The following is a 26374-nucleotide window of genomic DNA, read 5'->3' on the forward strand; positions in this document are numbered from 1 at the left end:
ATAGTACAAGGAAAGTACTACTATGATCCCCATTTTTATGAGGATTTAGGATCTTGCCAGGGGGAGTCACAGTTACTATTTGGTAGTAGTGTGATTGGAACTCAGGCAGTTTGACTTGTGGTAATATGATTCATACTTTTTAAATTGCATATCAAGGCCAAAGGTGGAACATCTGTGTTAGGCTGATTTCCCCAAAGTATTTACATCCAAGTTTTCTTAATTTGAAAAAAAATTTTAAACTAGTATTGAAAAAAGTAACGCATCTTTACTGAAGAAAATACAATGTGCAAATAAGCACATGGATGAAAAACCCATCCCCAGAAGGAAGTACTGCTAATAATACCTGAGCTGTCTTGGGGCTTTTTTTTCTTAGGATTTGATAAAGGAATCTAAAGCCAGAAAGAACCCTCTGCGGGGGGTCCAGACCAGTCTGCCTGGGTATACAGGGAGAGTGCAGCTCCCCAGTCCCCAACCTCCACTTTAGGAGGTCTTGGCAGAGGGCTGAGGAGAGAACTCAGCCAAAGGGAGAAGGGGCCAGGCCTCGGGTGACAGAGGGTATTCTGAGTTCAGAAACTGGACACTTGTAAGAACGAAATGCTAAAGAAACACATCACTACATCCTGCTGCATGTTGGGGCTCAGACACCTCAACCCCGAGGCCCCTCTAAGCGACAGCTATACAAAGAGAAGAGAATCCTACCCTTCTCTCAGTGCCTACAGCTTCAGCCCCAGATCTACACCACTTACAGTTATGGGAACTTGGTCAGATTATTTAGTGCCTCAGTTTCCTCATCTCTAAAATGGGGGCGATAATAGTATCTATCCCTGAGAGCTGCTTCAAGAATTAAATGGGCTCTTATCTGCAAAGTGCTTAGCTTAGGTGTATGGCATACCCTAGGGGCTAATAAACGTTTTATTATACATGTAAGGATCTGTAAATATACTTGTAGCAAGTTTTCAGGATGAAAATTGTGTAAGATTCTTTGGCTAAGGGGGTGCAGTGTTCCTGGCATGAAAAGAAGTTTCTAGTGCATCCCAGTGGAAGGGTGAAGTCCTCGTAACAGTGTTGCCCTCATCTGGGGATGGAGATGGAAATGAGTCACCATAGACATTGTGGCTAGAATTTTTTGTTGTTATTCTAAGGGCTGAAGCAGCTGAGGGCTATTAAACCGTATGGTAAGAACACATAAAACAGAAGGTGATTTTGTGTGGAGGGAAAAGAGACTGGGGAGAGCAGGGGGAGAAGAAGGGGTTAAGGTCCTTGGGGAAAGTGGGGCCCCTTCAATGGGTGTGGCCTTAGAGCAGTGGTAGCCCTAGGAGGACTGGAGGCAGGAAAGCAGGGGCAAAATCTCCAGAAGCGCTCCCAGGCAGAGGGACTAGACAGTGAAAGGGGCTTAGGTTGGAATGGATTTACTTTCATAAAATTGGAATCATCTGTTCCACCACTCAGGGGCTGAGTTAGATTGGAACTGGAGGATCAGCCCCTTCCCTTAATGTGTATCAGGCCCTGCCCGACATATGTCCCCATGGGAAGCGTCAGGATACTCATAAACTCCCAAGTGGTGGTTCTCAAGCTTTATCAGACTTCAGAATCACCTGGAGTGGTCGGGAGAGAGGGGTAGTTAAGCATACAGACTTCCCAGTAAGATTCTCATTCACAAGTGTGTCATGGACCCAGGAATCTGCATTTGTGGCAGTTGTGCTAAGACTAGGCTACAAGTGTGCCCTATGGCTGCTCCTAGAAACACTGCCCTAAGACGGTGGAGACAAGAAAGAAAAGAAAAGAGGACTGCCCTGGTGGCACAGTGGTTAAGAATCCGCCTGCCAATGCAGGGCACTTGGGTTTGAGCCCTGGTCTGGGAAGATCCCGCGTGCTGCGGAGCAACTAACCTCGTGTGCCACAACTACTGAGCCTGCGCTCTAGAGCCCATGAGCCACAACTACTGAGCCAGCACACCACAACTACTGAAGTCCACGCGCCTAGAACCCGTGCTCTGCAACAAGAGAAGCCACCGCAATAAGAAGCCCGTGCACTGCAACAAAGAGTAGCCTCCACTCGCCGCTATGAAGAACCAACGCAGCCAAAAATAAAATATAAATAAATTTATTTTTAAAAAAAGAGAAAAAGGGAGAAAGAAAAAGAAGGGAGGAAGGAAGGAAGGAAGGAAGGAAGGAAGGAAGGAAGGAAGGAAGGAAGGAAGGAAGAAAAAGAAAGAAGAAAGAAAGAAAGAAAGAAAGAAAGAAAGAAAGAAAGAAAGAAAGAAAGAAAGAAAGAAAAGAAAAAAGAAAAGAACGAAAGGAAAGAAAAGAACGAAAGGAAGCAGAAAACATTGCTCATAGTAAGGGTTTTTTGGTTGTTTCAGTGAGCACTGGGGATTGAATATATATTTCTTACTGAGGGTCATGGTCAAAAATGTTTGAAAGCTGCTGCTCTAAGGTGAACTCTGGAGCCTTGGTGGGAGGGGGAGGGCTGAATTTGAACTTTAGGGCTTGCCTAGACAAGACACAGTGAGCAGGGGACAGAGAAGAATGGACACCTTTGTTACATTTTAGTCATTCAACAGATTTATTGAGCATCTACCTATGTGCCAGGCCATATTTAAGACACTGAGGATACAATAGTAAAGAAGAACAAAGTCTACTCTCCAGGACAAACAAAACACATGGATATGCAATATAATGTTGGTAAGTGATAAGAGCTACGAAAAAGACTCACTTGTTATAGGAAGGAGGGCCTGACAGGGGTGCTGATCTAGAAAGGATGATGGAGGAGGTCTCTTGAAGGTGTGGCACTGGAACTGTGCCCTAGATAAAGACAGCAAGCAAACTGTGAGAATATCTGGGGAAGGAGCTTTCCATGCAGAGGGACAAGCAAGGGCAAAATTTCTTTTTATACCATGAACTCTGCTCTCTCCCCTCACCAAAGAACCATACACAATTTACATTCTGAAACTGTACTACCAGTATATTTACAGATCCTCACACATGATAAAATATTCATTAGCTCCTACTATATGACATAGGTGGGAACACATTTATTTATTTATTTATTTATTTATTTATTTATTTATTTATTTATTTATTTAATTTTGGGCTGCATTGGGTCTTCATTGCTGTGAGTGGGCTTTCTCTAGTTGTGGTGAGCAGGGGCTACTCTTCTTTGTGGTGCACAGGCTTCTCCTTGCGGTGGCTTCTCTTGTTGCAGAGCATGGGCTCTAGGCACACAGCCTTCAGTAGTTGCAGCACGTGGGCTCAGTAGTTGTGGCTCGCAGGCTCTAGAGCACAGGCTCATTAGTTGTGGCACACGGGCTTAGGTGCTCCGCTGCATGTGAGATCTTCCCGGACCAGGGATCGAACCCCATGTCCCCTGCATTGGCAGGCGGATTCCTATCCACTGCACCACCAGGGAAGTCCAGAACGTATTTATTTTTAAAAAATTGGGATTATCTGTACATTCTGCTCTATAATCTGACTTTTCACTTGCTTATGACATTTGGTTTTGGTCTTTTTTTTTTTTAACTTTTTAGTAGTGAACATTCGGGAAAGTCTATTGGAAAGGACAATTCCCGGCCTTTCCTCTCCCGCAGGCCTGCTCTTTAATGGCAGACCCAGCCCTTGTCCGCCTGCCTGTCTCTGGTGTCAGGGCTGGAAATCATCTGACTGGGGTCTGCATGGTTTCCAGCAGTGGCAAAAGACTCTCGACACTGTGACTTCTTTTCTCCTGTGATGTATTCACAGCACAGCCGGCCTCAGCTGTCACCTTTCAGAGGGACTCGGCAGCCTGCCAGTGCAGACAGCCTCAGACCACATGCGGTGAAGTCCAGGCCCCTGACGAGAGAGAGTCCTCTCTGCTCTGCCCAGACCAGATTCAGAAGGGACTGGATGAGACCAGATCTCGTCTCCGGAAGGCTCTCAGGACCAGCCCACTTCAGAGGAGAGACGATATCAAACTGGGCAAGTCCAGGAGAGAATAACCAGCTCAGGCAGTAAAAAGCCAAGAACTAGGATTATATTTATACAAGGCAGAGTTAGAGGCACTGGTAGCGTTAAGACGAGGGGATGAAAGGTGTAGGGGAGGGAGAGGGTACGTGAACTTATGTTGCTTACACCCACAGCGTTCCATCTTGTGTCCTAATTGGCTGTCCATGACTGTCCTCCTCTTTCATTTTTTATTCAGAAATACTCAATGATTAAAAAAAGAAAGAAAAAAAATACAACCATGGGAAAGAAATCTTAACATCATAGAGGATCACCTCCATCCTTATATGCATCAATATTTGGAGGGTGAGAAGTGAACGTAATGACCAGAAGTGGTTGTTTAAAAAGAAAAAATAAGGAAGAGAAGAAAAATATACAACCATACCAAAAATACTCAATGAGCATCTACTATGTGTTAGAACTGTGCTGTCCAATACCATAGCCACTAGCCACATGTAGCTACTTAAAGTTAAAATTGAATACAACTTAATAACCAGTTCTTTAGTTGCACTAGCCACATTTCAGGTGCTCAGTAGCCACAGGTGGCTTGGGGCCAGGTACTGGACAGTGCAGATACGGGGCACTAACATCATAGTAGAATGTTTTATTGCAGCGCTGTGCTAGACCCTGGGTTAGACACCAGCAATAGATCCAGGTGTAATCAATCAGTCACTGCCCACACAGAACTCCCAGTCAAGTGAGAAAGACAAGCAAATGAGAAATTATGCTAGGCTGGGGAAAGTGTGTGGTCTTTGTAAGCACAAAGGAAAGATGGCTAACTCAGTCTGGAGGAAGACAGGAATGGTAGGCAAGACTTGAGGGTAGAGAGGGAGATGGCCTGTAAGCTGAGGATATAGTTAGGCAGAGATAGGTGAGGGAAGTAAGGAGCCCTGGGCAGAGAGAACAGCTATGCAAGGATTCACAGGTGACAGCTGAAAAGCCAAGGAGCTGCAAGCAGTTTCAACCATTGTAGCATATAGTATGGGTGGTAGAGGTGGAAGTTGAGGCTCAAAAGGTATATACCAAACCTTATAGACCTCATGAAGGAATTTGGATATTAGCTATCTGTTGTGTATAAGAAACCATCCCAAAGCTTAGCGGCTTAAAATGGCAACTGTTTATTTGCTCACATTTCTGTGGGTTGGCAAATTGGGCTGGGCTGAGCTCAGCTGGGCTGTTTTTCTGATGGTTACTCCTGGGGTCGCAGTCATCTGATTGCTCAGCTGGGGCTGGATGGACTCAAATGCCATATGTCTGGCATTCGGTGCTACCTATTGGTTGGGCCATGTGTCTTAAACAGGCTTGCCTGGGCTTCTTCCCATGGTGGCAGTGTTCCAAGGTGAGAGCAGAAACTACTAGAACTTTTGAAGCTTAAACTCAAAAGTAACACAATGTCACTTCCACCACATTATACTGGTCAAAAGAAGTTACAAGGCCAGCTCTGATAGGAGAAGCTACAACAAATTTGTGGCCATTTAAATCCATTATACCCTGGGATGATGTTGGCCTGAAACAGGGCGGTGGGTAGAGAGAAGTGGAGAGACTTTTATTTTCAGGATATTTTGGAGTCAGAATTGAGAGGTCTCGGGGTTTGTTCTGGAACAAAGAGGAGAGGGTGAAGTTACAAATGACTCCTAGATCCTTGGCTTGCGTGATTGATGAATGGTGGTGCCCAGTACTCAGAGAGAAAAGAGGAAGAACAGGTTTGCGGGGAAGATAATGTTTCCAGCGTGAGTCATGTCAAGGACGAAGTGTCTTTTAGACAGCTAGGTGGAGATGGGCAGGAAGCAGGTGTATATGCAGATCTAAGGAGAAGTCTGGCTAGAGATACCAATTTGGGAGTCTCAGGTGCCTTAAGCCTAAAGCATCTTCCAGAGGGGCTGCATCCCCAGAGCATATTACGGGCAGGGATCTGGTAAGTCAACTCTGTAGCTGCACTGAGCCTAGCCCAGTACCCCAGGGCAAAGCAATCAGTCTCTCCTGATTGCCAGGTTGTTATTGATTTCTAGGGAGAGTCCTCAGCTCTGAACTAGATCAATGTTGCAAGTGACAACAGCTCCTGTCAGGCGGGAGGTCTCCTAACAACAGGCCACTGACTAATAAAGTAATGAATGCATCAACACTGAGGCAGCATCTACAGGGGCTAGAGGAACCCTGATGGAGAGGCTGTGGAGGGGATTCCTTCTCTGGGTTGGATGATAGACGCCATGGCCAGCCCTGACATTCTATGAAGGTACTTTTCCCTCACCATCCCAACCTCCGTTCCCACAGACACCTAACTTTCAGAAACTGCACAAGTCGTCACTGAAGGCAGTTCTGCTGGGAGATCAGCACTGCAGGAGGCACCTATTAGGGTGTGAAAGAAATGTTGGCTAAGGTCCTTGCCATTCATTCATTCATTCATTTGTTCATTCATTCAACAAACATTCAACAAGCGCTTAGCAAACCCTGTGCTCTGTACTAGGAATACAGAGATGAATAGTCTAGTCTAGAAGCAATTCGACTGCAACTACAAAAACTTTGTCTTATAGCTGCTGTCAGTTTCCCGAACTGTCTTCCCATTGGACCTCAAGAAGTACTGCGGTGTCTCTTTGCTATGGTGATGGGCTATAAAGGTTTGATGAACGAAAGAATGAAAGGAATAGGGAAGTGGGAGACCCGGGGAAGTATACAAAGAGGGATCTCTGCCTGGGTGGTATCAAGGAAAACGCCAAAGAAATAAAGCAACATCTCTATCTGGACGAAGAATAAGTTAAAAGAGGACATTTATTAAGTGCTTTCTCCGTGGCTATTACAGTGATACCCTCTTTCCTTGGATTATATAGATTCTCTGGCAGTGCGGTCTTGGGCACATCGATCCTATTCTCTGGAACCTCGTCCACGCACTGTTGCAGTAAGAAAGCAGGGCGGGGCGCGCTCGGCTCGAACCCAGGAGACTTCAGGCGAGCGGAACGGCGGTTCGGCGGCCGGCGAGGGCGCCCGGAGGGTTTTCGCCGGAACTCCAGCCCTAGCGACGCGCGCCTTGTTGCTAAGGGCGGAGGCGCGGGAGGCTGTGGAGCTTGGAGGCCGCGGATGCCCTCCGGCTCGGCGTCCTCCGTCGGCCTCAGCTTCCAGCCCGACCGGCCGGCCGGAGGGTATGCAGCCCGAGGCGGGAGGAAAAGGCGCAGCTGGCGGGAGGGGAGGTGGGAGCCCTCGCTCTCTCTGAGCCGAAGCCGCTTACCTGGCCGAAGAGGGGAGCGGGTTCCCTTGGCCGGCCTTGCGTTGGGTGGCGTTACATCCAGTCTTGGGTAAATACCCCTCCACCCACTCCCACCCCCGACCCCCATCAAAAATAAGCTTTGGCCATACGCTTAGAGAGGGCGAGGGGCATTTGTGATCTGAACAGCCAGAAAGGAAAAACTGCGCACAGGTTGTCCCCAAAATTTGGGGCAACCTTGGGAGTTCTGACCTAGTACTGATTCCCTGAATGACTTTGGGCAAGACCCTCTTATTCTCTGAGCCTCGGTTTCCCCTATCTGTACCATTAGTGGGTCAAATCAGACCGTTTCCCACTTGCTTCTGGTTTTGTTTCTGTTTGAGCTTTGGTTTAGATTCCTTGGTCTTCCAGAGTGTAGTTTAGATGTGTGCAGAGGGAGATTTGGGGAGAGGGAAGGGGATATGAAATCTTCATTTACATGAACAGTGGACCAGGAGTCCAGCTGAATAAGGTCCAGTACCGCAGCTTCGCCACTGTGTGACCTTTAGCAACTCATGACTCTGAGTCCCAGTTTCTTCATGGAAAATGACAGGTGGATATATTCTGGAATATATCAAGGAATGTTGTACTGGAGAGTTAAAAGAGTGTTCTATGAGTTATGTTTAGAGTGACCACTGAGGGACTTCCCTGGCCATCCAGTGGTTGACTCCGAGCTTCCACTGCAGGAGGCACGGGTTGTATCCCTCGTCTGGGAACTAAGATCCCGCATGCGGTGCAGTGCGGCCAAAAAAAAAAAAATAGTGACCACTGAGTATCTCAAAGCCTTTGAAAAACAGATTGGGGCAGAAATGGGTCCTGGGATTCAGATTTAGAGATTTAGGCCTGATTCCACCTTGGAACCAACAAGGATGTTGAGAGCCATATTGAGTTGCAGGGTTTCCCAAGTCCTCTGTAGCCTTTCCAGGCCTGGTATCTGGGACAGGGCAGGGTAACCGCCTGAAGGATCTGTTGTTGGAGAGTTGCAAAGGGCTTCATGTGTTGGGTCCTTAAAAAGCGTCTTGCCAAGCAGACTCTCCCACCTTAGTATTTCATTCATTCATTCATTCAAGAGATATTTGCCTTGCATCTGTTTTCCCAGGCTATGTTTAAAGTGCAAATACAAAAATGAACAAGACATTATCCCTCCTCTCAAGTATAGTGCATGTTCACAATATAAACCATGGCAGGTAACTGAACAGTATTTCCATTTCTTAGTCTATTCATAATAAATTACAACATGGACATTATTCAAGTACATATATTTTGTTCTCAAGATTTTAAATTGCCTTGCTATATAATATCTAACATAATGAACTCTTAGCCTTAGAGTGATCAGTCACTCTGGTCAGGAGACATCCTTGGCTTCAGTTTAATATCCTCCAGACTCATTTCCACTTGCATATGTTCTCTGTGTATATTTGTAATGTAAGTTTAATATATGTGTATTAAGAGTAGAATTAATAAGAGTGAAATTGCTGCTTTCAGCATTACTATCACTGTTAATCTAGTAATCATGCTAGTAGTCATCATTTGTTACTAACAGTTTGCCAGGTTGAACCAAGAGTTTAAAATGCACTAGCTTTTGCAGAGATGCAGTATAGTACGCTGGTAGGGAGCAAAGCCTCTGGAGTCTGAATGCCTGGATTCAGCGTTCAGCTCCGGCACTTACTTGCAACTTATTTGTAAACTTGGGCAAGTTATCTAACATCTCTGTGCCTGACTTTTCTCATCTGCAAAATGAGGATAGTAACAACATGTATCTCAGAGGCTTGTGGAATAGATTAAATGAGTTAAATATAAAGCGCTTAAACGGTCCTTGGCACATTTTAAGCGCTATTTTTAATCTTCACAGAAGCCCAATGATAGTTATTACCCATTTTACACATAGGAAACTGAGGCTTAGAGCAGCTCCGCAACTTGCCCTAGGCCGCAGTAGAACTGTAATTCAAACCTAGGCCTCATTTCAAGGCTAATGCACCTAATTCAATATTATTCTGACTACTTTATGCTGCTCTTAATTATTAGAATAAGCCATGCTATCAATCAATAATTAGAATTTATTTGAATTCTTAAAATAGAGTTGTTGGGACTTCCCTGGTGGTCCAGTAGTTAAGACAACCTGCTTCCAACGCAGGGGGTGTGGGTTCCATCCCTGGTTGGGGAACTAAGATCCCACATGCCTCGGGGCCAAAAAACCAAAACATAAAAACAGAAGTAATATTGTAACAAATTCAATAAAGACTTAAAAAAAAATGGTCCACATCAAAATAGAGTTGTTAAAATGCAATAAAACTGTGTTTCTTCTTTGTGGATGTTGATAATGGAAATTCTGGGCCAGAAATCAGGAGCTCTACCTAGTTAGAATTTTGAGCAAATGATGTTTCTGCCCACTTTCTCCAGATCTTTAAATAAAGAGTTTATATGTGATGATTTTGAAAAGCACTTCCATCTCAAATTCTATGATTCATACTTAATAAAGTATTATTTTAAACAGGAGAAATTGCCTTTCTCACAAAAACAGAAAGCCCTGAAGTAGGCAGTCACCTCTGAAGATTTTTGATGAACAGAAGTACTATGAGTAAAATAAAAATATTTAATGATGAATTTAAATACATCCTATTTTGCATATTTTAAAAATAGTTGTATAACATTATGGTATAGTTTCCCTAATTATTGGAAATGTGCAATTATGAAATCTTGGAATTTTGCAAAATAGCTCTTCCTTTGTGAGGGAAAACTACACTTAATCTCTTTAATTAACAATCTCTTATTTACCTTGTAAATCTCCTTTCAGTGCAAACATATGCTTAGAGAAGAGATTAATTTAAGTGTCTTTTCGCTAATTACAGAGATTAGGAAGTGGCTGCCTGAACTATTTTCCAAAGGATAAACTTTACAAAAGCATTGAATACGGCAGCTCACCGAGAAGATCCTACTGGTTTGGGGGTAAGTAATTCTAAAGGTTTTCTTTTCCTTAGAATGTCCCATGAATACACTTCAGATGGGAAGTATGGCTCTCAGAAGATACCAGCTAAGAATCCAATCAGTTTTAAGCAGAGCCAGTCCATTTATAGCATATGCAGTTTCCAGTGACCTAGATCTATGGATGGCATCTGTCCTTAGTTTGATGACAGTGTTGAAAAATGGGTTAGGTTGGCAGATAGGAAGCCCTGCAAGCTCTGTCTAACTACAAACAATACAACATTCCAAGCTTTTTGAAAACTATCCTGAAATTTTTCCTGTGGGCATATTTGTGTTACCTGAAAAACTGGATTCCCTTCTTGGTGGGTGTCAAGCCAAAAGACACAACCAAGCCAAAGAGCTTGGAGAGAAGGAAGGATTTAGTACTTGCAGCAAGCAAGGAGAACACCAGGGATATTTCCCAAAACAGTGTCTCTCCGGAACAGCAAAATTGGGGAAGTTTTATGATAAGGGTGCATGCATATTTATGAAAGGGCTCAGGTGGTGTATGCATATTCATGAGGGGCTTGAACAGAGGAGAATTCAGCATAGAATTGGGGCAAAGGCTGACAGAGTTTCAGCTCTAGTTGATTGAAGTCATCAGGGTCAGCAAGGGTCAGCACCATCATTCCTTAAGTTCCAGTTAGTCTTGGGGTTGAGTGCTTGAGGGGGTTTTGGATCCTGCAAAATAGCTCAAGAATGTGCCTCAGGCTAACCTTTACCTTCAAAACAGAACTGGGAGTCTTTACAACTGATTTATTATCTCCCTGACCTGGTCAAGAGCGAGCCTTGTGGCCAGGCTTAGATCACAAAATGGCTTAGGCCTAAAATGGCTTCTCTTATGTCAAAGAAGTTATGTCTGGTTCCGTTCCTCTGGGGACCCTCTGCCCTGTCTGCCGACACTTGTGCTTGTTATAGAGAATCCTACAATGTCTGAACTAGAAGAGACTTTAGGTTCGCTATTTCACAACAAATGTGTTTGTCACACTGTGCAAGCCACTTGAAGTACAGAGAAGAATATTAGAATCCTTCCTCTTATGGAGCATATAGTCTACTAAAAATCATTTAATCTGGTATCCTCATTTATAGATGAGGAGGCTGAGGCACAGAGGGGAGGATAGAGGAGCTCAACGACACACAGTGAGATGAGGCAGGGCTGGGGCTAGAGCCCAGGGCTCTTGATGCCACTCACAGTGTTCTTTCCACTGCATTTGCTTCTATACTGGTGTCGACTTAAAAAATATTTACAACCTAAAAGTTGAGAGTTATATTTTATTCGGCAGGAATTTTTAGGACTTCAACCCGGGAGGCAGCATCTCAAGTAGCCCTGAGAGAACTGCTCCGAGGAGTCGAGGGGGGAGCTAGGATATATAGGAGTTTTGCAACAAAGGGCAGGTAGTCGGGAACATCAAAAGATTACTGTCAATTAAAGAAAACCATATATGTCAAGTTAAGGAATTTAGGGCTTTTCTAGGTATGGGAAGATGCAAGAGTCTGGGCTCACTGAAATCACTCTTGTTTTTGAAGATTTATTTATTATTTATTTATGTATTTTATTTATTTTTGGCTGCGTCGGGTCTCAGTTGCGGCATGCGGGATCTTTTGTTGCGGCGCGCCTGCTCTTCATTGTGGTGCGCCTGATCTCGGAGAGGCAGCAGTGAGTGGTGGTGTGAGGCGAGATCTTAATTCCCTGCCCAGGAACTGAACCTGGGTAGCCTGGATGAAAACCAGGAAGCCTAGCCACCACACCCCCTGGCTCTTGCCCCCAGTGAAAAATGCATTTCTCACGGAGGCAAAACTGTAAAAACAGGTACAAAGTTTATTGTTAGAGACATAGCACAGCAACAAGTGGGAGAGCACACAGAGAAAGTTTGTTAAGATAGAAGCAAGGCAGAGATGCACACCCGGAGAGAAAGGGTGTGGGCATCCTCCCTAATGAGGAGGAGCGCAGTAAAGAGGTGGTTAGGTCATTTATATAGGGCAGTTCTTCCGGTCTTTGTTTACCTTTGGCCAATTATCTGGTTTCTTTTTCCACACCTGACCTGCCTTAGGAGTCTCTACAACATGTGTGCGCAGCGTTTTTCCAAGATGGATTACAGCCCAGAGGCCTATGGGACAGCCTTAGCATCACATATTACATCACATATTATGGAGTGGTGCCCCCTCTTTTTTTTTTTTTGGTCTTCATTGCTATGTGCAGGCTTTCTCTAGTTGCGGCGAGCGGGGGCTACTCTTTGTTGTGGTGCGCGGGCTTCTCATTGTGGTGGCTTCTCTTGTTGCGGAGCATGGGCTCTAGGTGTGCGGGCTTCAGTAGTTGTGGCACACGGGCTTAGTAGTTGTGGCTCATGGCCTCTAGAGCTCAGGCTCAGTAGTTGTGGCTCACGGGCTTAGTTGCTCCGTGGCATGTGGGATCTTCCCGGATCAGGGCTCAAACCCGTGTCCCCTGCATTGGCAGGAGGATTCTTAACCACTGTGCCACCAGGGAAGCCCCCCCCCCTTTTTGACCCCCAAGGAGCCTTTCTGTGCATGTGCAATGTTTTCCATGCCCTAAGGATGTATGATCTCTTGATCTTTTAGCAGGGTTTAGTCCTACTCTGTCCCTGCCATAAAAATGTCCAATGTCCGGTTATTTACCCTATTTCTGTTGCTGGTTTTTATATTGAGGTGCAGATCTCGAAATATAGACAGGAGTCCGGTCATAAATGTGTAGTCCGGAGCCCGTTTGTCTCTTGCCTCAGGAAATGTAAATGGGGCTGGTAATGAATGTCCGGCCTGGAGCCCATCTTCTTCTCACCCCAGGAAGTGTGAACAGGAGGCCAGTTTTAAATGTCTAGCCTGGAGCCCATCTATCTCCTGCCTCATGCGGGCTTGTCACTAGTTGTGGCATGCGGGTTTTCTCTTCTTTAGCTGTGGCACGCAGACGCCAGGGCACATGGGCTCTGTAGTTTGGGGCATGCAGGCTCTCTAGTTGAGGCACAAGAGCTCAGTAGTTGTGGCACGTGGGCTTAGTTGCCCCACCGCATGTGAGGTTCCCCGACCAGGACCCATGTCCCCTGCATTGTAAGGTGGATTCTTTACCACTGGACCACTAGGGCAGTTCCTGAAATCACTCCTTTGATATGCAGGATACTGGGGCCAGTATCCTGTGTTTTCATATCCTGAGTTTCCTCTGGGCTTACCAGCTCACCATAGGCTGTGGCTGCAATCGCTGATGACTGTGACATCCTTTGTTTACTGATATGGCAGGAAATATTCCATTTCTCACTGGTTACCTATTCCTGTCAGGAGGTCAATTCTGGCAACTTTCAAATGTAGGCTGAAATTCTTCTGGAAAACTGTGGTGGGTTTTTTGTTGTTTTTTGTTTTAAGTGTTTTTTTTTTAATCTATTTTATTGAAGTATAGTTGATTTACAATGTTGTGTTAATTTCTGCTATACAGTAAAGTGATTCAGTTATACATATATATACATTCTTTTTCATATTCTTTTCCATTATGGTTTATCACAGGATATTGAATATAGTTCCCTGTGCTATACAGTAGGACCGTGCTGTTTATCCATTCTATATATTATAGTTTGCATCTGCTAATCCCAAATTTCCAATCTATCCCTCCCACACACACACACACACCCTGCCCCCGCTCCTTGGCAACTGCAAGTCTGTTCTGTATGTCTGTGAGTCTGTTTCGTAGATAAGTTCATTTGTGTCATATTTTAGATTCCACGTATAAGTGATATCATGTGGTATCACTTTCTCTTTCTGACTTACTTCACTTAGTATGATAATCTCTAGTTGCATCCATGTTGCTGCTAATGGCAATTTCGTTCTTTTTTATGGCTGAGTAGTATTCCATTATATATATGTACCACATCTTCTTTATCCATTCATCCACTGATAGACATTTAAGTTGTTTCCATGTCTTGGCTATTGTAAACAGTGCTGCTATGAACATTGGGGTGCATGTGTCTTTTAGAATTATAGTTTTCTCTGGATATATGCCCAGGAGTGGGGTTGCAGGATCATATGTCAACTCTATTTTTAGTTTTTTAAGGAACCTCCATACTGTGGAAAGCTGTGGTTTTTAAAGGGAATGATATGGGACTTACCTGGTGGTCCAGTGGTTAAGACTTTGAGCTTCCACTGCAGGGGGCCCAGGTTCAATCCCTAGTCGGGGAACTAAGATCCTACATGCCATGCGGCCAAAAAAAAAAAAAGGTAATGATGTGATGGAGAATACTTGGTGAGTTTTAGCTGCTGTTTCTCCCTGTAGACTGTTCTTCCTAGAATTAGGTAGGCTGGTCATGCCCATAAGAGACTCATCTCCTAGAATTTCTTTAAGCAGAGCCCCAGAAGAGATGGGGACTGGGTTCTCCCACCTCCACCCTCTGGCATCTCAGGGGACAGCTAGTTGCAGAGGAACATTACCCAGCGTAGCTGAGATTAGGTCCTAGTCACGTACCTTCAGTCCTAGCAGATGTCCACACTGGCCACATCTTCTGGTCTCTTTTTTTTCTCTGTTTCACCAGCAACCAGTATAGGACCTGAACAGATTAGGTGCTTAGGGGGTGTTCCCTGAATGAGTGTATGCATGAGTATCTCTCTTTCTCTTTAGTTCTCACCTTGTTAGTTGTTGGGGGTGATGCAAGTAAATCTAGAAAACATTTAATAATTCTTTTTATTTGAATATAGTGTATCATCCATTATTGACATTATTTAATTTCTAGGCCAGTGGTTCTCAAATTTTTTGGCCTCAGGACTTCCTTGAACTCTTAAAAATTACTGGGGACCTCAAACAGCCTTTGTTTATATAACTTGTAGATTGGATTCTACTCTGCCACCTCCTTTTGACATTAAAACTGAGATATTTTTAAAATATTTACATATTAATACATTAAAAAAAAACTATTGCATGTAAACATAACAATTTTACAAAAAATAAACATACTTTTGAAAACAAAAAATTTTGGTTGGAAGAGAGTGGTATTGTTTTACATTTTTGCAAATCTCTTTACTGTTTGGCTTAAACAGAAGACAGTTGGAGTCTCATATCTGCTTCTCCATTCAATCTATTGCAGTATGTTGTTTGGGTTGTAGTATAAGAAGAAAATCGGGCCTCACACAGAGACATAGTTGGAAAAAAGGAGGATCTCACAGACTCCCTGAAAGGTCTCAGGAATCCCCAGCAGTCCTGAGATCACACTTTGAGAACTGCTGGTCAGGTCATTAGCTGTACTGTCTCATTTAGTGTCACTGTCTCCCACATCTCATTCTTACTACAGAATAACCTCATGACCCTGGCACACTGATTTAGAGAAGTGTCACAGTGAAATTATTTAATAGCAATCCGGCAAGCTAGGAAGGTTATATAGCCTTTTAGGATAACTAAGGCTCTTTTTCAAGAAGCTTTATTACTGGTGTAAATTATTCTCTCTCTCTCTTTTTTTTTTTTGGCCACACCTCGTGGCTTGCAGGATCTCAGGTCCCCGACCAGGGATTGAACCCGGAACACAGCAGTGAAAACCCGAATCCTAACCACTAGGCCACCAGGGAACCCCCTCATTATTTTCAAATACACACTCTTAGTATTTATTTTATTATGGCAGAATATATTTACATAACATACAATTTATTATTATTTATTATTATTATTTAGTACATAGACAACATTATGCAACCATCACCACTGTCTAGTTCCAGAACATTTTCATTGCCCCAAAGGCAACTTTGTACCTATTAAGTTGCCACTCTCCATTCCCCCATCCCTTGGCAACCACTGATCTGCTTTCTGTCTCTATAGATTTGCTGATTATGGATATTTCTTATAGATGGATTCATACAATATGTGGCCTTTTGTGACTGGCTTCTTTTGCTTAGTATTATGTATTCAAGGTTCATCATGTTATACTATGTATCAGTACCTCATTCCTTTTTTTTTTTTTTTTTTCTGCTGGGCCACGTAGCTTGCAGGATCTTAGTTCCCCTACCAGCGATTGAACCTGGGCCCTTGGCAGTGAAAGCTCAGAGTCCTAACCACTGGACTGCCGAGAATTCCCAGTACTTCATCCCTTTTTATGGCTGAATAATATTCATTGTATGTATAAACCTCATTTTGTTTATTCATTTATCTGTTGATGGATATTTGGGGTTTTTTTTACCTTTTGGCTATTGTGAACAGTGCTGCTATGGACATACATGTATAAATTTTGATTTGAACACCTGTTTTCAATTCGTTGGGCTATATCCTCAGGAGTAGAATTGTTGGATCACATAGTAATTCTATGTTTGACTTACTGGGAAACATCTTAATATTTTCAAAATTAGTTTTGTTTTTGCTTTTGTTTATCTGCTAACGCTGTATTGGAGGATGCACTCCCATCCCAGGGCCATAAGAGTGAGGCAGGAAAAGGAGGAAAGCAAATACCTACAGTTTGTCTTTTTCAAAAAAAGGATTTTTACATAACCATACTACCTACCATTATTGCGCCTAACACAGTTAACAGTGTGTATTCTTCTTTTTACTAAACAGGAAACACAACTTCCAGCAGCCACATGGGATGCTACTCAGGTGCCATCTGAAACGAGCTCTTCCCCAGAAGGTCTCATGCAGGTTCTGTGCAGTGATGGGGAAACTGCAGAGCAAACTCAAACACAGCACTTTTAAATACAGGTACAGCAGTCCTCCCTTGAGTGGGATCCCAAGTTTTACACCGCATTACAATTCTCCACTAAAGAAAGAGAAGGCCTAGAGCCATCATTGATGACCTTCCCTGAACAGTCAGTTTGGTCTGTTTCCTTTTGGATAAGAAACATCTTAGTAGATAGTGTCTGCAGCCACAGAGAGAGGGGCCCTACATCTTTGGGAATCATCTCTAGAGTGAGCAAAGACTCTGGGCTTCTTCCTTTATCAGATTCCAGTCATTCACTCATTCTGAGCATTTACAGAGTTAATAATACCATTTCTGGTGATGTCAGCGTGTCTCCTTTCTCTACTCCTTTTCTATCTTTCTCCTCAGCCTGGCCTGAATTCCTACCATAGCCCACACTCTTCTTCCCCTTGCTCCACTGTGCACCCTATACCATTGGGCCCCTCATTTTCCATCCTCTCTTTAGCAGGCCCGATGGATTTAGAGACGAGAGAATTCAAACTAAAGCTTTTCAAGAGTATAGCCCAGCTCACGTGGATACCGTCTCTGTTGTTGCTGCTCTGAACTCAGACCTCTGTGTCTCCGGAGGAAAAGATAAGGTGGGGTGTGCAGTGCTTCCCAGGGAACCAGCTTATTGCAGAGAAGGGAAGGGAAGGGAACCCTGCATTTCTGGCAGCAACGTTGAGTAGTGTTAAAAATACGGGCTTTAGAGTTAGAAAGACTGGGTTTAAATTCCTGCTCTGCAACTTCGTTTACTTTGGACAAGTCTTTTAATTTTATTGAGCTTCAGTCTCCTTATCTATTAAATGGGGATAGTAACGCCAACTGCACAGGACCGTTGTGAGGACTGAATTGTAAGACGCTTGGTACTCTGCCAGACCACCCACATGATTTTTATAAATGACAAGTATCATTATTCCAGCCTGTCCATTTGTAACCTACCTGCAGACACAGGAGTTATTTATCAGCAAAAGGAAACTTCTAGTCTCTTTTATGCCTCTCTGTTGCCAACACTGGTGTGCATCGTGATTCTTCCCATTGTCACTTTAAATCTCTTTGCTTTCTCTCCCTCGTATTTGGATCTATTGTAGCACTCGGACCTAGGCTCTTGCTGGCAAAAATGTTGATTATTTCGTAATAAATAATGCCTCTAATTTTCAGTAGCCATTTAGAATCTTCAAATTCCATTTTCATACTGTATTTCCTTGATTCTAAGATGCACGTTTCTACATTTTAACACCTCTGAAATCAGGATGCATCTAAAAATTGATGATATCACCATTTAATTGGCAGCATTTTGTCTTAACATCTATATCATCTTAGACATATGAAATTTTATTTATATGATCCTTACCTGTGAGGGGTAGATAGAGGAAGGATTATCCTCTGTTTTGCAGATTAAGAAACTGGGATTTAATTAGGTCAAGTGCTAACACGCTCCTTATTCCCTAGCAATGAACTACAGAGACTGGGCCAGAGAATGCTCTGAAATCCTGTTTAGGGGGAGAAATACAAGAAAATAGTAAAGTATATACCTGGAAAAAGGATGGAAAGAAAATTTTAACAATGATTCTCTCTGGCAGATGGGATTATGGATGACATTTTTGAAATTAAAAACAAAAAGTATGATCTGTTTCACAACAATGTGAATATACTTTTAACACTACTGAACTGTACACCTAAAAATAATTAAGATGGTAAATTTGAAAAAAAAATAGTATGATACAGTTTTAGGGAAAAAAATCTAATCCCATGTAGATTTTCCTTCAGGATCTACAACCAGAAGAACCTCAACCTAAATCAGTTCCCCCAGGGGAGTGTTATCCCAAACCCATCAGTAAGGTTCAGAGGAGTGGCCCAGTGGCTTGGGGAGAGACAGAAGAACTCAAAGTAGGGGGCATAAGGACCGAACAACAATAAAACCTTGACAGACAGGGAGAAATTAGGTAGAGAATGAGGTAAAGGCTTGTTGTTTCAGTTAAACTAAAATTCAGTTCAACTAAAATATTCTAATGACTCTCTGCAGACAGTTGTGGCCTATAACTGGAGAACTGGAAATGTGGTGAAAAGGTTGAAAGGACATGAGCATGAAATCACGAAGGTAATTGTCATATGATTATTATCATGGAGGGAATTTGGAATTGAATAAAGGAATGTCTAATAGCTCTAGGTAGTAAGAGTGATTGAATATTCAGTGTTAAGGAAAAATGCTGGGGCTTCATCTGATGGTGTGAAGCCCTACTCCAGGAAAAGCAGAGCAAACCATTCACTTAGCTATTGTTACAGGTATAGTAGACACAATTTTTGTTTCATTATTAAGCCCTTCATAGCCCAAGTGAGAAATAGAGAAAGCTGAGATTAACTCTCTCTGACATATCCTAGCCTAACAGGGTCTTGTATTGAAGGCTTACTGAGTGTTTACTATAGCTAGGGAAATGACAAACTCTCCATGCTCAGGAACCTTTTAGTCTAGTTGGGGAAATTTTTAAAAAGCCAACAACAGTTAAATAAAAATTAATTTGTTAAAGAGCATTACAGGGTAGACTGAGCTTCCAGAGAAAATGATAATGTCAATTTATATAACTCGCCTCTCTGAAGCCCACCTAAATGAACTAAAAATTCAGATGCAAACTGCATCATAATGAAACTAGGCATCAGCGACAATCACATAGCACAGAATATACTTACCTACCAGGTACAGTGCATTTGGAACCAGCCTGAGAAAGAACTCCAGGCTCTAGCACTCTTATCTCCAGCTCTTTTTCCCATTTTCAAGTCCAATGAAACAAACACACTGGAGCTTTTTTTTCTTGAGCAGATAGCTTGTATTCACAAATCAGGCCAGTTCTTCAGTGCCTCTCGCGACAAGACGGTCATGATGTGGGACTTGCAAGGCTCCTCACAACCAAGGCAGCAGTTCTCCGGCCACACCATGGTGGTCACTGGATTGGCTGTGAGTCCAGGTAAGGTAAAGCTGATCTCTTCTCAACACCGTTGTACTTTCTGAAAAGCCCTGTTCCAGGCCTATCTCATGGACCATATTCTTGCCACTGTTTCCAAAGACACGTCACAGCTGTGCACTGGCTCTCGTGACAACACCCTGCTTCTGTGGGACGTGGGGACCGGACAGTGTGCGGAGAGAGCGTCAGTCTCCAGGAACCTGGTACGAACTCAAACTTGGTACAGAGCAGGGCAGCAGGAGGGAGCATGGGGTGAGGAAGGGCCTGGGAAAGAGATCAGGAGACGCATGACCAGGCATTAGAGGCTTGGGTCCTAATTACTGCTCACCCCCCAACTCTCTGTCAGACCCCGGCCTCTCAGGGTTATCGGATTAGATGATCTCTTAAGTTCTTCTGCCCCAGAGAACAACTCCACTAGTTTATATTGGAGTTTTAAATGGTGTCCTCACTTATTCCTTCAAAACATAGTTATTCCATATCTTCTGTAGGCCAGATACTGTGCCAGAAGCAGGGTTAGTGACCCAGGGCACAGTCCCTGGGCTCCAGGAGCTCACAGTTTATGCTTATTGTGTGTTCTGTATATGTAACATTATGCAGAGAAATAAGCATGACCTTTTGCTGTATGTGTAATTTGCTCTGCTTATGAAGACCAGTGTTTTCTGGTAGCAAACTGGTATATCAACTCCACAGCCTTTGGGGTCAGTCATACCTGGATTCAAATCATGGATTCCTTACTTTTTAGGTGTGCTACCCCAAGAAACTTACTTAGAGTTTCAGTGTCTTCATTTATACAATGGGGAGAATTATATCACCTGACATGGTAATGTCCTTTAGTGGTTGTCAAATGTCAGTCATAGTCATCTTTTCCAGTTTTGAAGACAACTGCCCATGGAAACATGTGCTTGCCCTGTGCCCCTCCATATTTGTGCAGGTTTCTGGAAGAAAAGAAAATCGTGTTACCCTGGGTTGTTCGGAAAACTGTTTCATGTCTGTCCAGCAGGGGCTGTAGGGATAAAGCAAAACAAGAACACTCTTCCTGAACCCTATGAGGCCTCGAGCTAGGGTTTCATTGGTCCCACTTTAGAACAGTGGCTGCTCTCCTTAGGTGCCACCCAGCCAGCGGTGTTCGGGTTTCAGGCACTCTAAGAGTGCCTGCATGCACTTTTGGGCTCACAACTGGCCCAGATGCTACCATTGCTGCTGATAACCTAGGAACTGCAGGTCGAGCATGACTGGTGGGAATCTGCAAAACATAAAATCCCTCTAAGTCAGATGTGCTAGGTTCGGCATCTTTGAGAAGTGATGGCAGAGATGCTATTTAGCGAAATTTACAGGAATTACAGCAGAGGAATGACATGGTATGGAGAAGTTTTGAAAATTTTGCTTCTTCCAGGTCACTCACCTGTGCTGGGTCCCCAGAGAACCTTATATACTCCAGACCTCTGAAGATAAAACCATCAGGTGGGCTTACTAAGCAGCAAGAAAGTGTTTCTGGTGAAGGTTTGTGGCTCCCATGCTTACATAACTCTGTTCCTACTCTGCTTCTCCACATTGCTTCTCCTTCCACCCCTCTGCCCCTCGCCAGTGCTGGGGTCTTTCTGATCTGGCCCCATGGATCATGTGGATAGAGGTTGAGTGGCAGGAGGTCAGCTTGTTCTGGCCGGTTTCCAAGCAGCTGATTCTGCCAGCGCCCACTGTGGAAACGTGTTCAGAGTAACCTCAGAGTCAGTCACTCACTCGTCCCACCCCTTCAAGTGGCCCTTGCTTGGCTCCATATGTTCTCAATCACTCAGCCCTCAGGTGAAGCCCTCCCTGTGGAGCAGGGTCAGAATCACCATCAGGCAAGTCAGATGAAGTAAATCCTTCTTAGACTAGAAAGCATGACTAGAAACTTTGGATCTCAGAAGAGATTCTACTTAGAAAATGGTAGGAAGGAGATAAAGAGGTAAAAATGAGACAAGAGGCAAAACAAAACAGTCCCAGTAGACCCCATGGCTCAGGTTGGCCAAGACCTGTAAATCTTTTGTATCTGATTCTGGAATGATGACTGCTCCTCTCCATCATGATAAGTATCTTTAAAAATTTTTTTTAAATCACAGACACAGAAATATTCTCTTGTCTGTTGAAAGTAGTATCCCAAAGGACCAAATTAACAAATTAACTTGTACAATTAAGATACTTGGTCTAAATTCCTGTTAATTCGATCTCAAAATAGAAAGAACTCAGATGTCATTCAGTTTGGTTATTTCCTGCCAGCTTTGGAGTCTCTGAGATTGATCTGGTTCACGTTGCTGTTTTTAGGTAAATCACGGCGTTCCATTCTGACTGGCCAAAGCAGCAAAGAGCCAAGACTTTGACGTTAGCAGGCTATTACAGGTGCCTTTCAGCACATTTACTATAAACCCATTCCCTGCTGTAATTTCTTTCAGATTATGGGACAGTCGGGGGCTGCAGGTAGCTCATATATTTCCCGCAAAGCAGCACATCCAGACCTACTGCGAGGTCAGTGAGGATGGACACAAGTGTATCTCCTGCAGCAGCGGCTTTGGAGGGGAAGGCTGTGAAGCCACGGTGAGAGACTGTGCAAGGTCCAGGTGTTTGGTTGCTGATGAGAAATGACTTCCTCTGGCTTCATGCCTGCACGGGGCTACACAGGCAGGCTCTACTAATGTCTCAGGCCTATTCCAAGTGCATATTGTCAGTGATCCTTTGCATTCCAGACACTTCTTTCTAGAAACCACCATTGCCTAAGCTCTCTGCATTGGTCGCAGAAAAGAGGAATGTGATGAGAGTCAAGATAGGAAGGCGTTAAATACAGAACCAGCCTATTAATGTCCCTACTCCCAACAGAGCTTAGAAAGGGGAGGGACTGTTTGAAGAACCAAGTGTGTTCCCACTGTACGTGTGGTCACAGTAAAGGAGTTCAAGCTCTTCGGGAAGTTTGGAGCTCTAGTGTTGGTTGAGGGCCCACCCCATCCCTAACCCATATACCTTTCCTTGCAGTTAATTTCGGGATAGATTGCCTAGGTTCCTCCAAAGTACCTTGGATTTCTTTCTTTCTTTTTTTTTTTTTTTTTTTTCGGTTGCACCACACAGCTTGCAGGATCTTAGTTCCCCGACCAGGGATCAAATCCGTGCCCTCAGCAGTGAAAGCACAGAGTCCTAACCACTAGACCACCAGGGAATTCCCAGTACCTTGTATTTCTATTTGTAAAATATCAGTTAAAAGGCTTATATATAATCCAAATAGGACAATTACAGTTCGCATTTTATTGGACACTTACTATGTGCAAGGCACTGGGCTGAGCACATTATAGTGCATTATCTCATTTAATCCTTAAAACAACCTTGTGAGTTAGGTATTATTATAGTTCCCATTTTACAGATGAGGAAGTAGAGGCACGGCAAGTTGAAATCTCTTGTACAAGACCACACTTCTAGTAAATGGTAGGTTGAGGTGTTGAATCCCAGGCTATTGATGTAGTATCTCTTCTCCAAGCTAAGCATTTCCAGCTCTTATAATTGTTCCTTGGATGACATGGTGTCTAGTGATTTCATTATTTTTTGGGCACAATTCCATTTGCTCTTGTCTATGAGCATTATTCTCCAGGTGTGGTCTGATTTGTATCAACAAGAGTGGTCTGGCAGGACTATCGTCTCCCTTGTTTTAGAATCTAGTCTTCTTATACCAAGATTCAGTGTCTAGGCATTAAATCGGAAGGTCTGCACCTGTATTTACTTATGAGAAGGTGCTCCTAACTATGGGGCCCCACAGGACCCACAGATGCCAAGAGGCTGATATAAGGCAGCTCTTGAGCTGTCATAGAAGAACCCCATTCTGTCCCATCGTGCTACAGGACTTGGAGCTTTCACTAACCATGATGATAATAATGAAGGCAACAACCCTCTGGCACATCCTTAACCTGGGTTGTTTGAGACATAGTTGTTGCTGAAATAGTCACTGCATGGCTGGATGCTTGGGTGTGTGGATGGGATGGATGAAGATAAGGGTGTCTGTGAGGAGGTAAGTGGGGGGAATAGGTGCATCATGAGACGCCGGGGAGAGGATATCAGTGAATGAAGCATGTCTAAAGCTGGGGAAATATGTACGTGTGAGCCAGCCTCTGTCATTACTTTGCAGTTGTGGGACCTAAGGCAGACGCGGAACAGAATCTGTGAGTACGAGGGGCACTTCCAGACTGTAGCATCCTGTGTCTTTCTACCAAGAGCATTAGCCTTGATGCCTGTGATTGCTACCTCATCGCATGACTGCAAGGTGAAGATCTGGAACCAAGACAGTGGAGGTAAGGAGCCTGCTGTTAATGCTTCTCAAAGATACATGAAGTCCTACAGGCTTCCTTAAAACTCTTTCTTCCATTGCTCAGCATATACAAAGCCACCCATGTCCTGCCACTGCCCAGTCCCATAGTGGTTAAGAGATGACACCAAGGGCTTCCCTGGTGGCGCAGTGGTTAAGAATCCGCCTGCCAATGCAGGGGACACAGGTTCGAGCCCTGGCCTGGGAGGATCCCACATGCCGCGGAGCAACTAAGCCCGTGTGCCATAACTCCTGAGCCTGCGCTCTAGAGCCCACGAGCCACAACTAGGAGCCCACGCACCACAACTACTGAAGCCCACGCGCCTAGAGCCCGTGCTCCACAACAAGAGAAGCCACCGCAATGAGAAGCCCGCGCACCGCAGCAAAGAGTAGCCCCCACTCGCCGCAACTAGAGAAAGCCCGTGCGCAGCAATGAAGACCCAACGCAGCCAAAAATAAATAAAATAAATTTTAAAAAAATATATAGAAATAGTTCATAAACAATCACAACAAATAAACTTTAAAAAAAAAATTTAAAAAAAAAAAAAAAGAGATGACACCAAGAGGCCAGAATCTCTGTCCAATCTCTGCTAGGAGCTGTCACCATGTAACCCCTGGTATCATGTTGTACAGATTCGTTCCTGAGAGCTCAAATGTATTTTGATTCTTTTATTCTTTCTACCTGAAGTTCCTCATCTGGTTTTAACTTGTGATGCTCAAAATGTCTAGAAAAGAGAACAAGAATTGCCACTTTAAAATTCATTTTCAAGGACTAAAATGAGAGCCTTAGCTCAGAGGGCGTGAAGTGGGGTAAGGATAGTCTCAGAAAGACTCTGCCCTCTCTTGACTCTGCAGCTAAGGTTTGGGATCGCAGTAAGGTAGTGACACTTCAAAGCACCAGAGAAAAAGATGTTTAGGGAACAAGCTGCCCAGAGTCCTCGATGCAGTGGTGCGCTGGAACCAGCTCCTACTGGCTGATTATTAAATATTCATGAATATTTAATATGGTCGTGGTGGGAGTATTTACACCATGAAAACTGGCAAATGTTATGAATGAAGGTAGTTTTTTTTTCCTTCCAAAAAGCCAGTTTACCAGCACCTCACTGCCTCCGTGCTATTCTGTCCTGGACACTGGCTTCTGCCAGACACAGGAATAACATTAATTTAGAGAACCTCAAGCCAAATCCCTTCGACAGTCATCTCCCAGAAACTCAGCTCCCAGCAGGGGAGGATAGGGTCGCTCCCTCAGAGAAAAGATATGGGATCACGTCCAGTGGCTCACAAGCCAGACTTCCACAGTGAGCGCAGCCTGGCTGCACCCTCCCGTGGAGTTGTGCGAGGAGGGGGAGAGCAGCTGTTCTAGATTCAGGGATCAAAAACCTGAGACCAGGGAGAACCAGGTGTGAAAGCGCTGCCCTGCCTGCCAGGCATGCAAGTGTAGCTCTTAGAAGAGCAGCCTGCAAGATGCAGATGGAGGAGACTGGGTCAGCTGGCAGCCTCAGACTGCCCTTCAGGTCCCCCATCACCCTTTGTCCTGAAGGGAGCGAGACCCCAGGGAGTCAGCAGCTGAAGATCAGTATTCTTATCTGTTTTCTCTGCGCTGACCCATGCTTTGTTCTCTGGGCAGGTGTCTGAGGGTAGCATTTTAACATGGCCTTGCAGTGAGGCCCCAGTTGTCCAACCTACTTCCAGGTGGTGTATGTCCTGTTGGGTCCACGTGCCATTCTCTAGAGTTGACGTCTTGGGGTTGACTTCCCCGCTGGTGCACATTCCTCTGAGGACGCAGTGCCTCTCTCATCTGGGTTAGATGCACATAGCACATGCTTTATTTCTGGGGGTTTCTTACAAAGACACTGCCTTTCATGATATGTGCACTCTTGGCCTAACGTGCTGGTTCCCCCTTCCTCCCCAGCCTGCCTTTTCACCTTGTCTCTGGATGGATCAGGACCTTTGACTTCCCTGGCTGTGGCTGACACCGTCTCCTTATTGTGTGCAAGTTTCAGCAGAGGAATTCGCTTACTCAGGGTGGACCATAGCCGAGGGCTGGAACTGCAGGAAGTGGCAGGATTCTGAGGCCAGGACACCTTCACTGGACAATAGCAAACTGTGGCCCCTTCTTACTCAGTGTGACTTTGTGTTTTTCCATGTTCTCTTGGGAGGGCCATGTGGAACTGGTGTTCTTTGCTTAGGCTCCCTTGGAAGGTATATCAGTGTTAGAAGTCAATTTAAGTCTAGTGGTTCAAAATCAGGTGCAGAGATTAGAAATATGGACTCAACCA

At 44.2% G+C, this 26374-nt stretch overlaps 1 protein-coding gene across 8 annotated transcripts in view; it reads left to right on the forward strand.

The window, feature by feature from the left end:
* The first annotated feature begins 6981 nt into the window (after positions 1-6981).
* The window catches only part of WDR31 (WD repeat domain 31), a 21164-nt gene continuing 1771 nt past the window's right edge, over positions 6982-26374 (forward strand). The window contains exons 1-11 of one of the 8 annotated variants that reach the window (XM_082469210.1): positions 7007-7111; positions 10062-10158; positions 16700-16840; positions 17284-17416; positions 18844-18918; positions 19636-19780; positions 19880-19980; positions 21171-21238; positions 22207-22348; positions 23919-24081; positions 26008-26219. In XM_082469210.1, coding sequence (XP_082325336.1) covers positions 16728-16840; positions 17284-17416; positions 18844-18918; positions 19636-19780; positions 19880-19980; positions 21171-21238; positions 22207-22348; positions 23919-24081; positions 26008-26168 — 1101 coding nt within the window. In that variant the 5' untranslated portion in view covers positions 7007-7111; positions 10062-10158; positions 16700-16727 and the 3' untranslated portion in view covers positions 26169-26219. The other 7 variants (XM_082469209.1, XM_082469205.1, XM_082469207.1 and 4 more) reach the window with 7 other exon arrangements.

The sequence above is a fragment of the Balaenoptera physalus genome (assembly GCF_965194825.1).
Source record: "Balaenoptera physalus genome assembly, chromosome: 7".
Taxonomy (NCBI): Eukaryota; Metazoa; Chordata; class Mammalia; order Artiodactyla; family Balaenopteridae; genus Balaenoptera; species Balaenoptera physalus.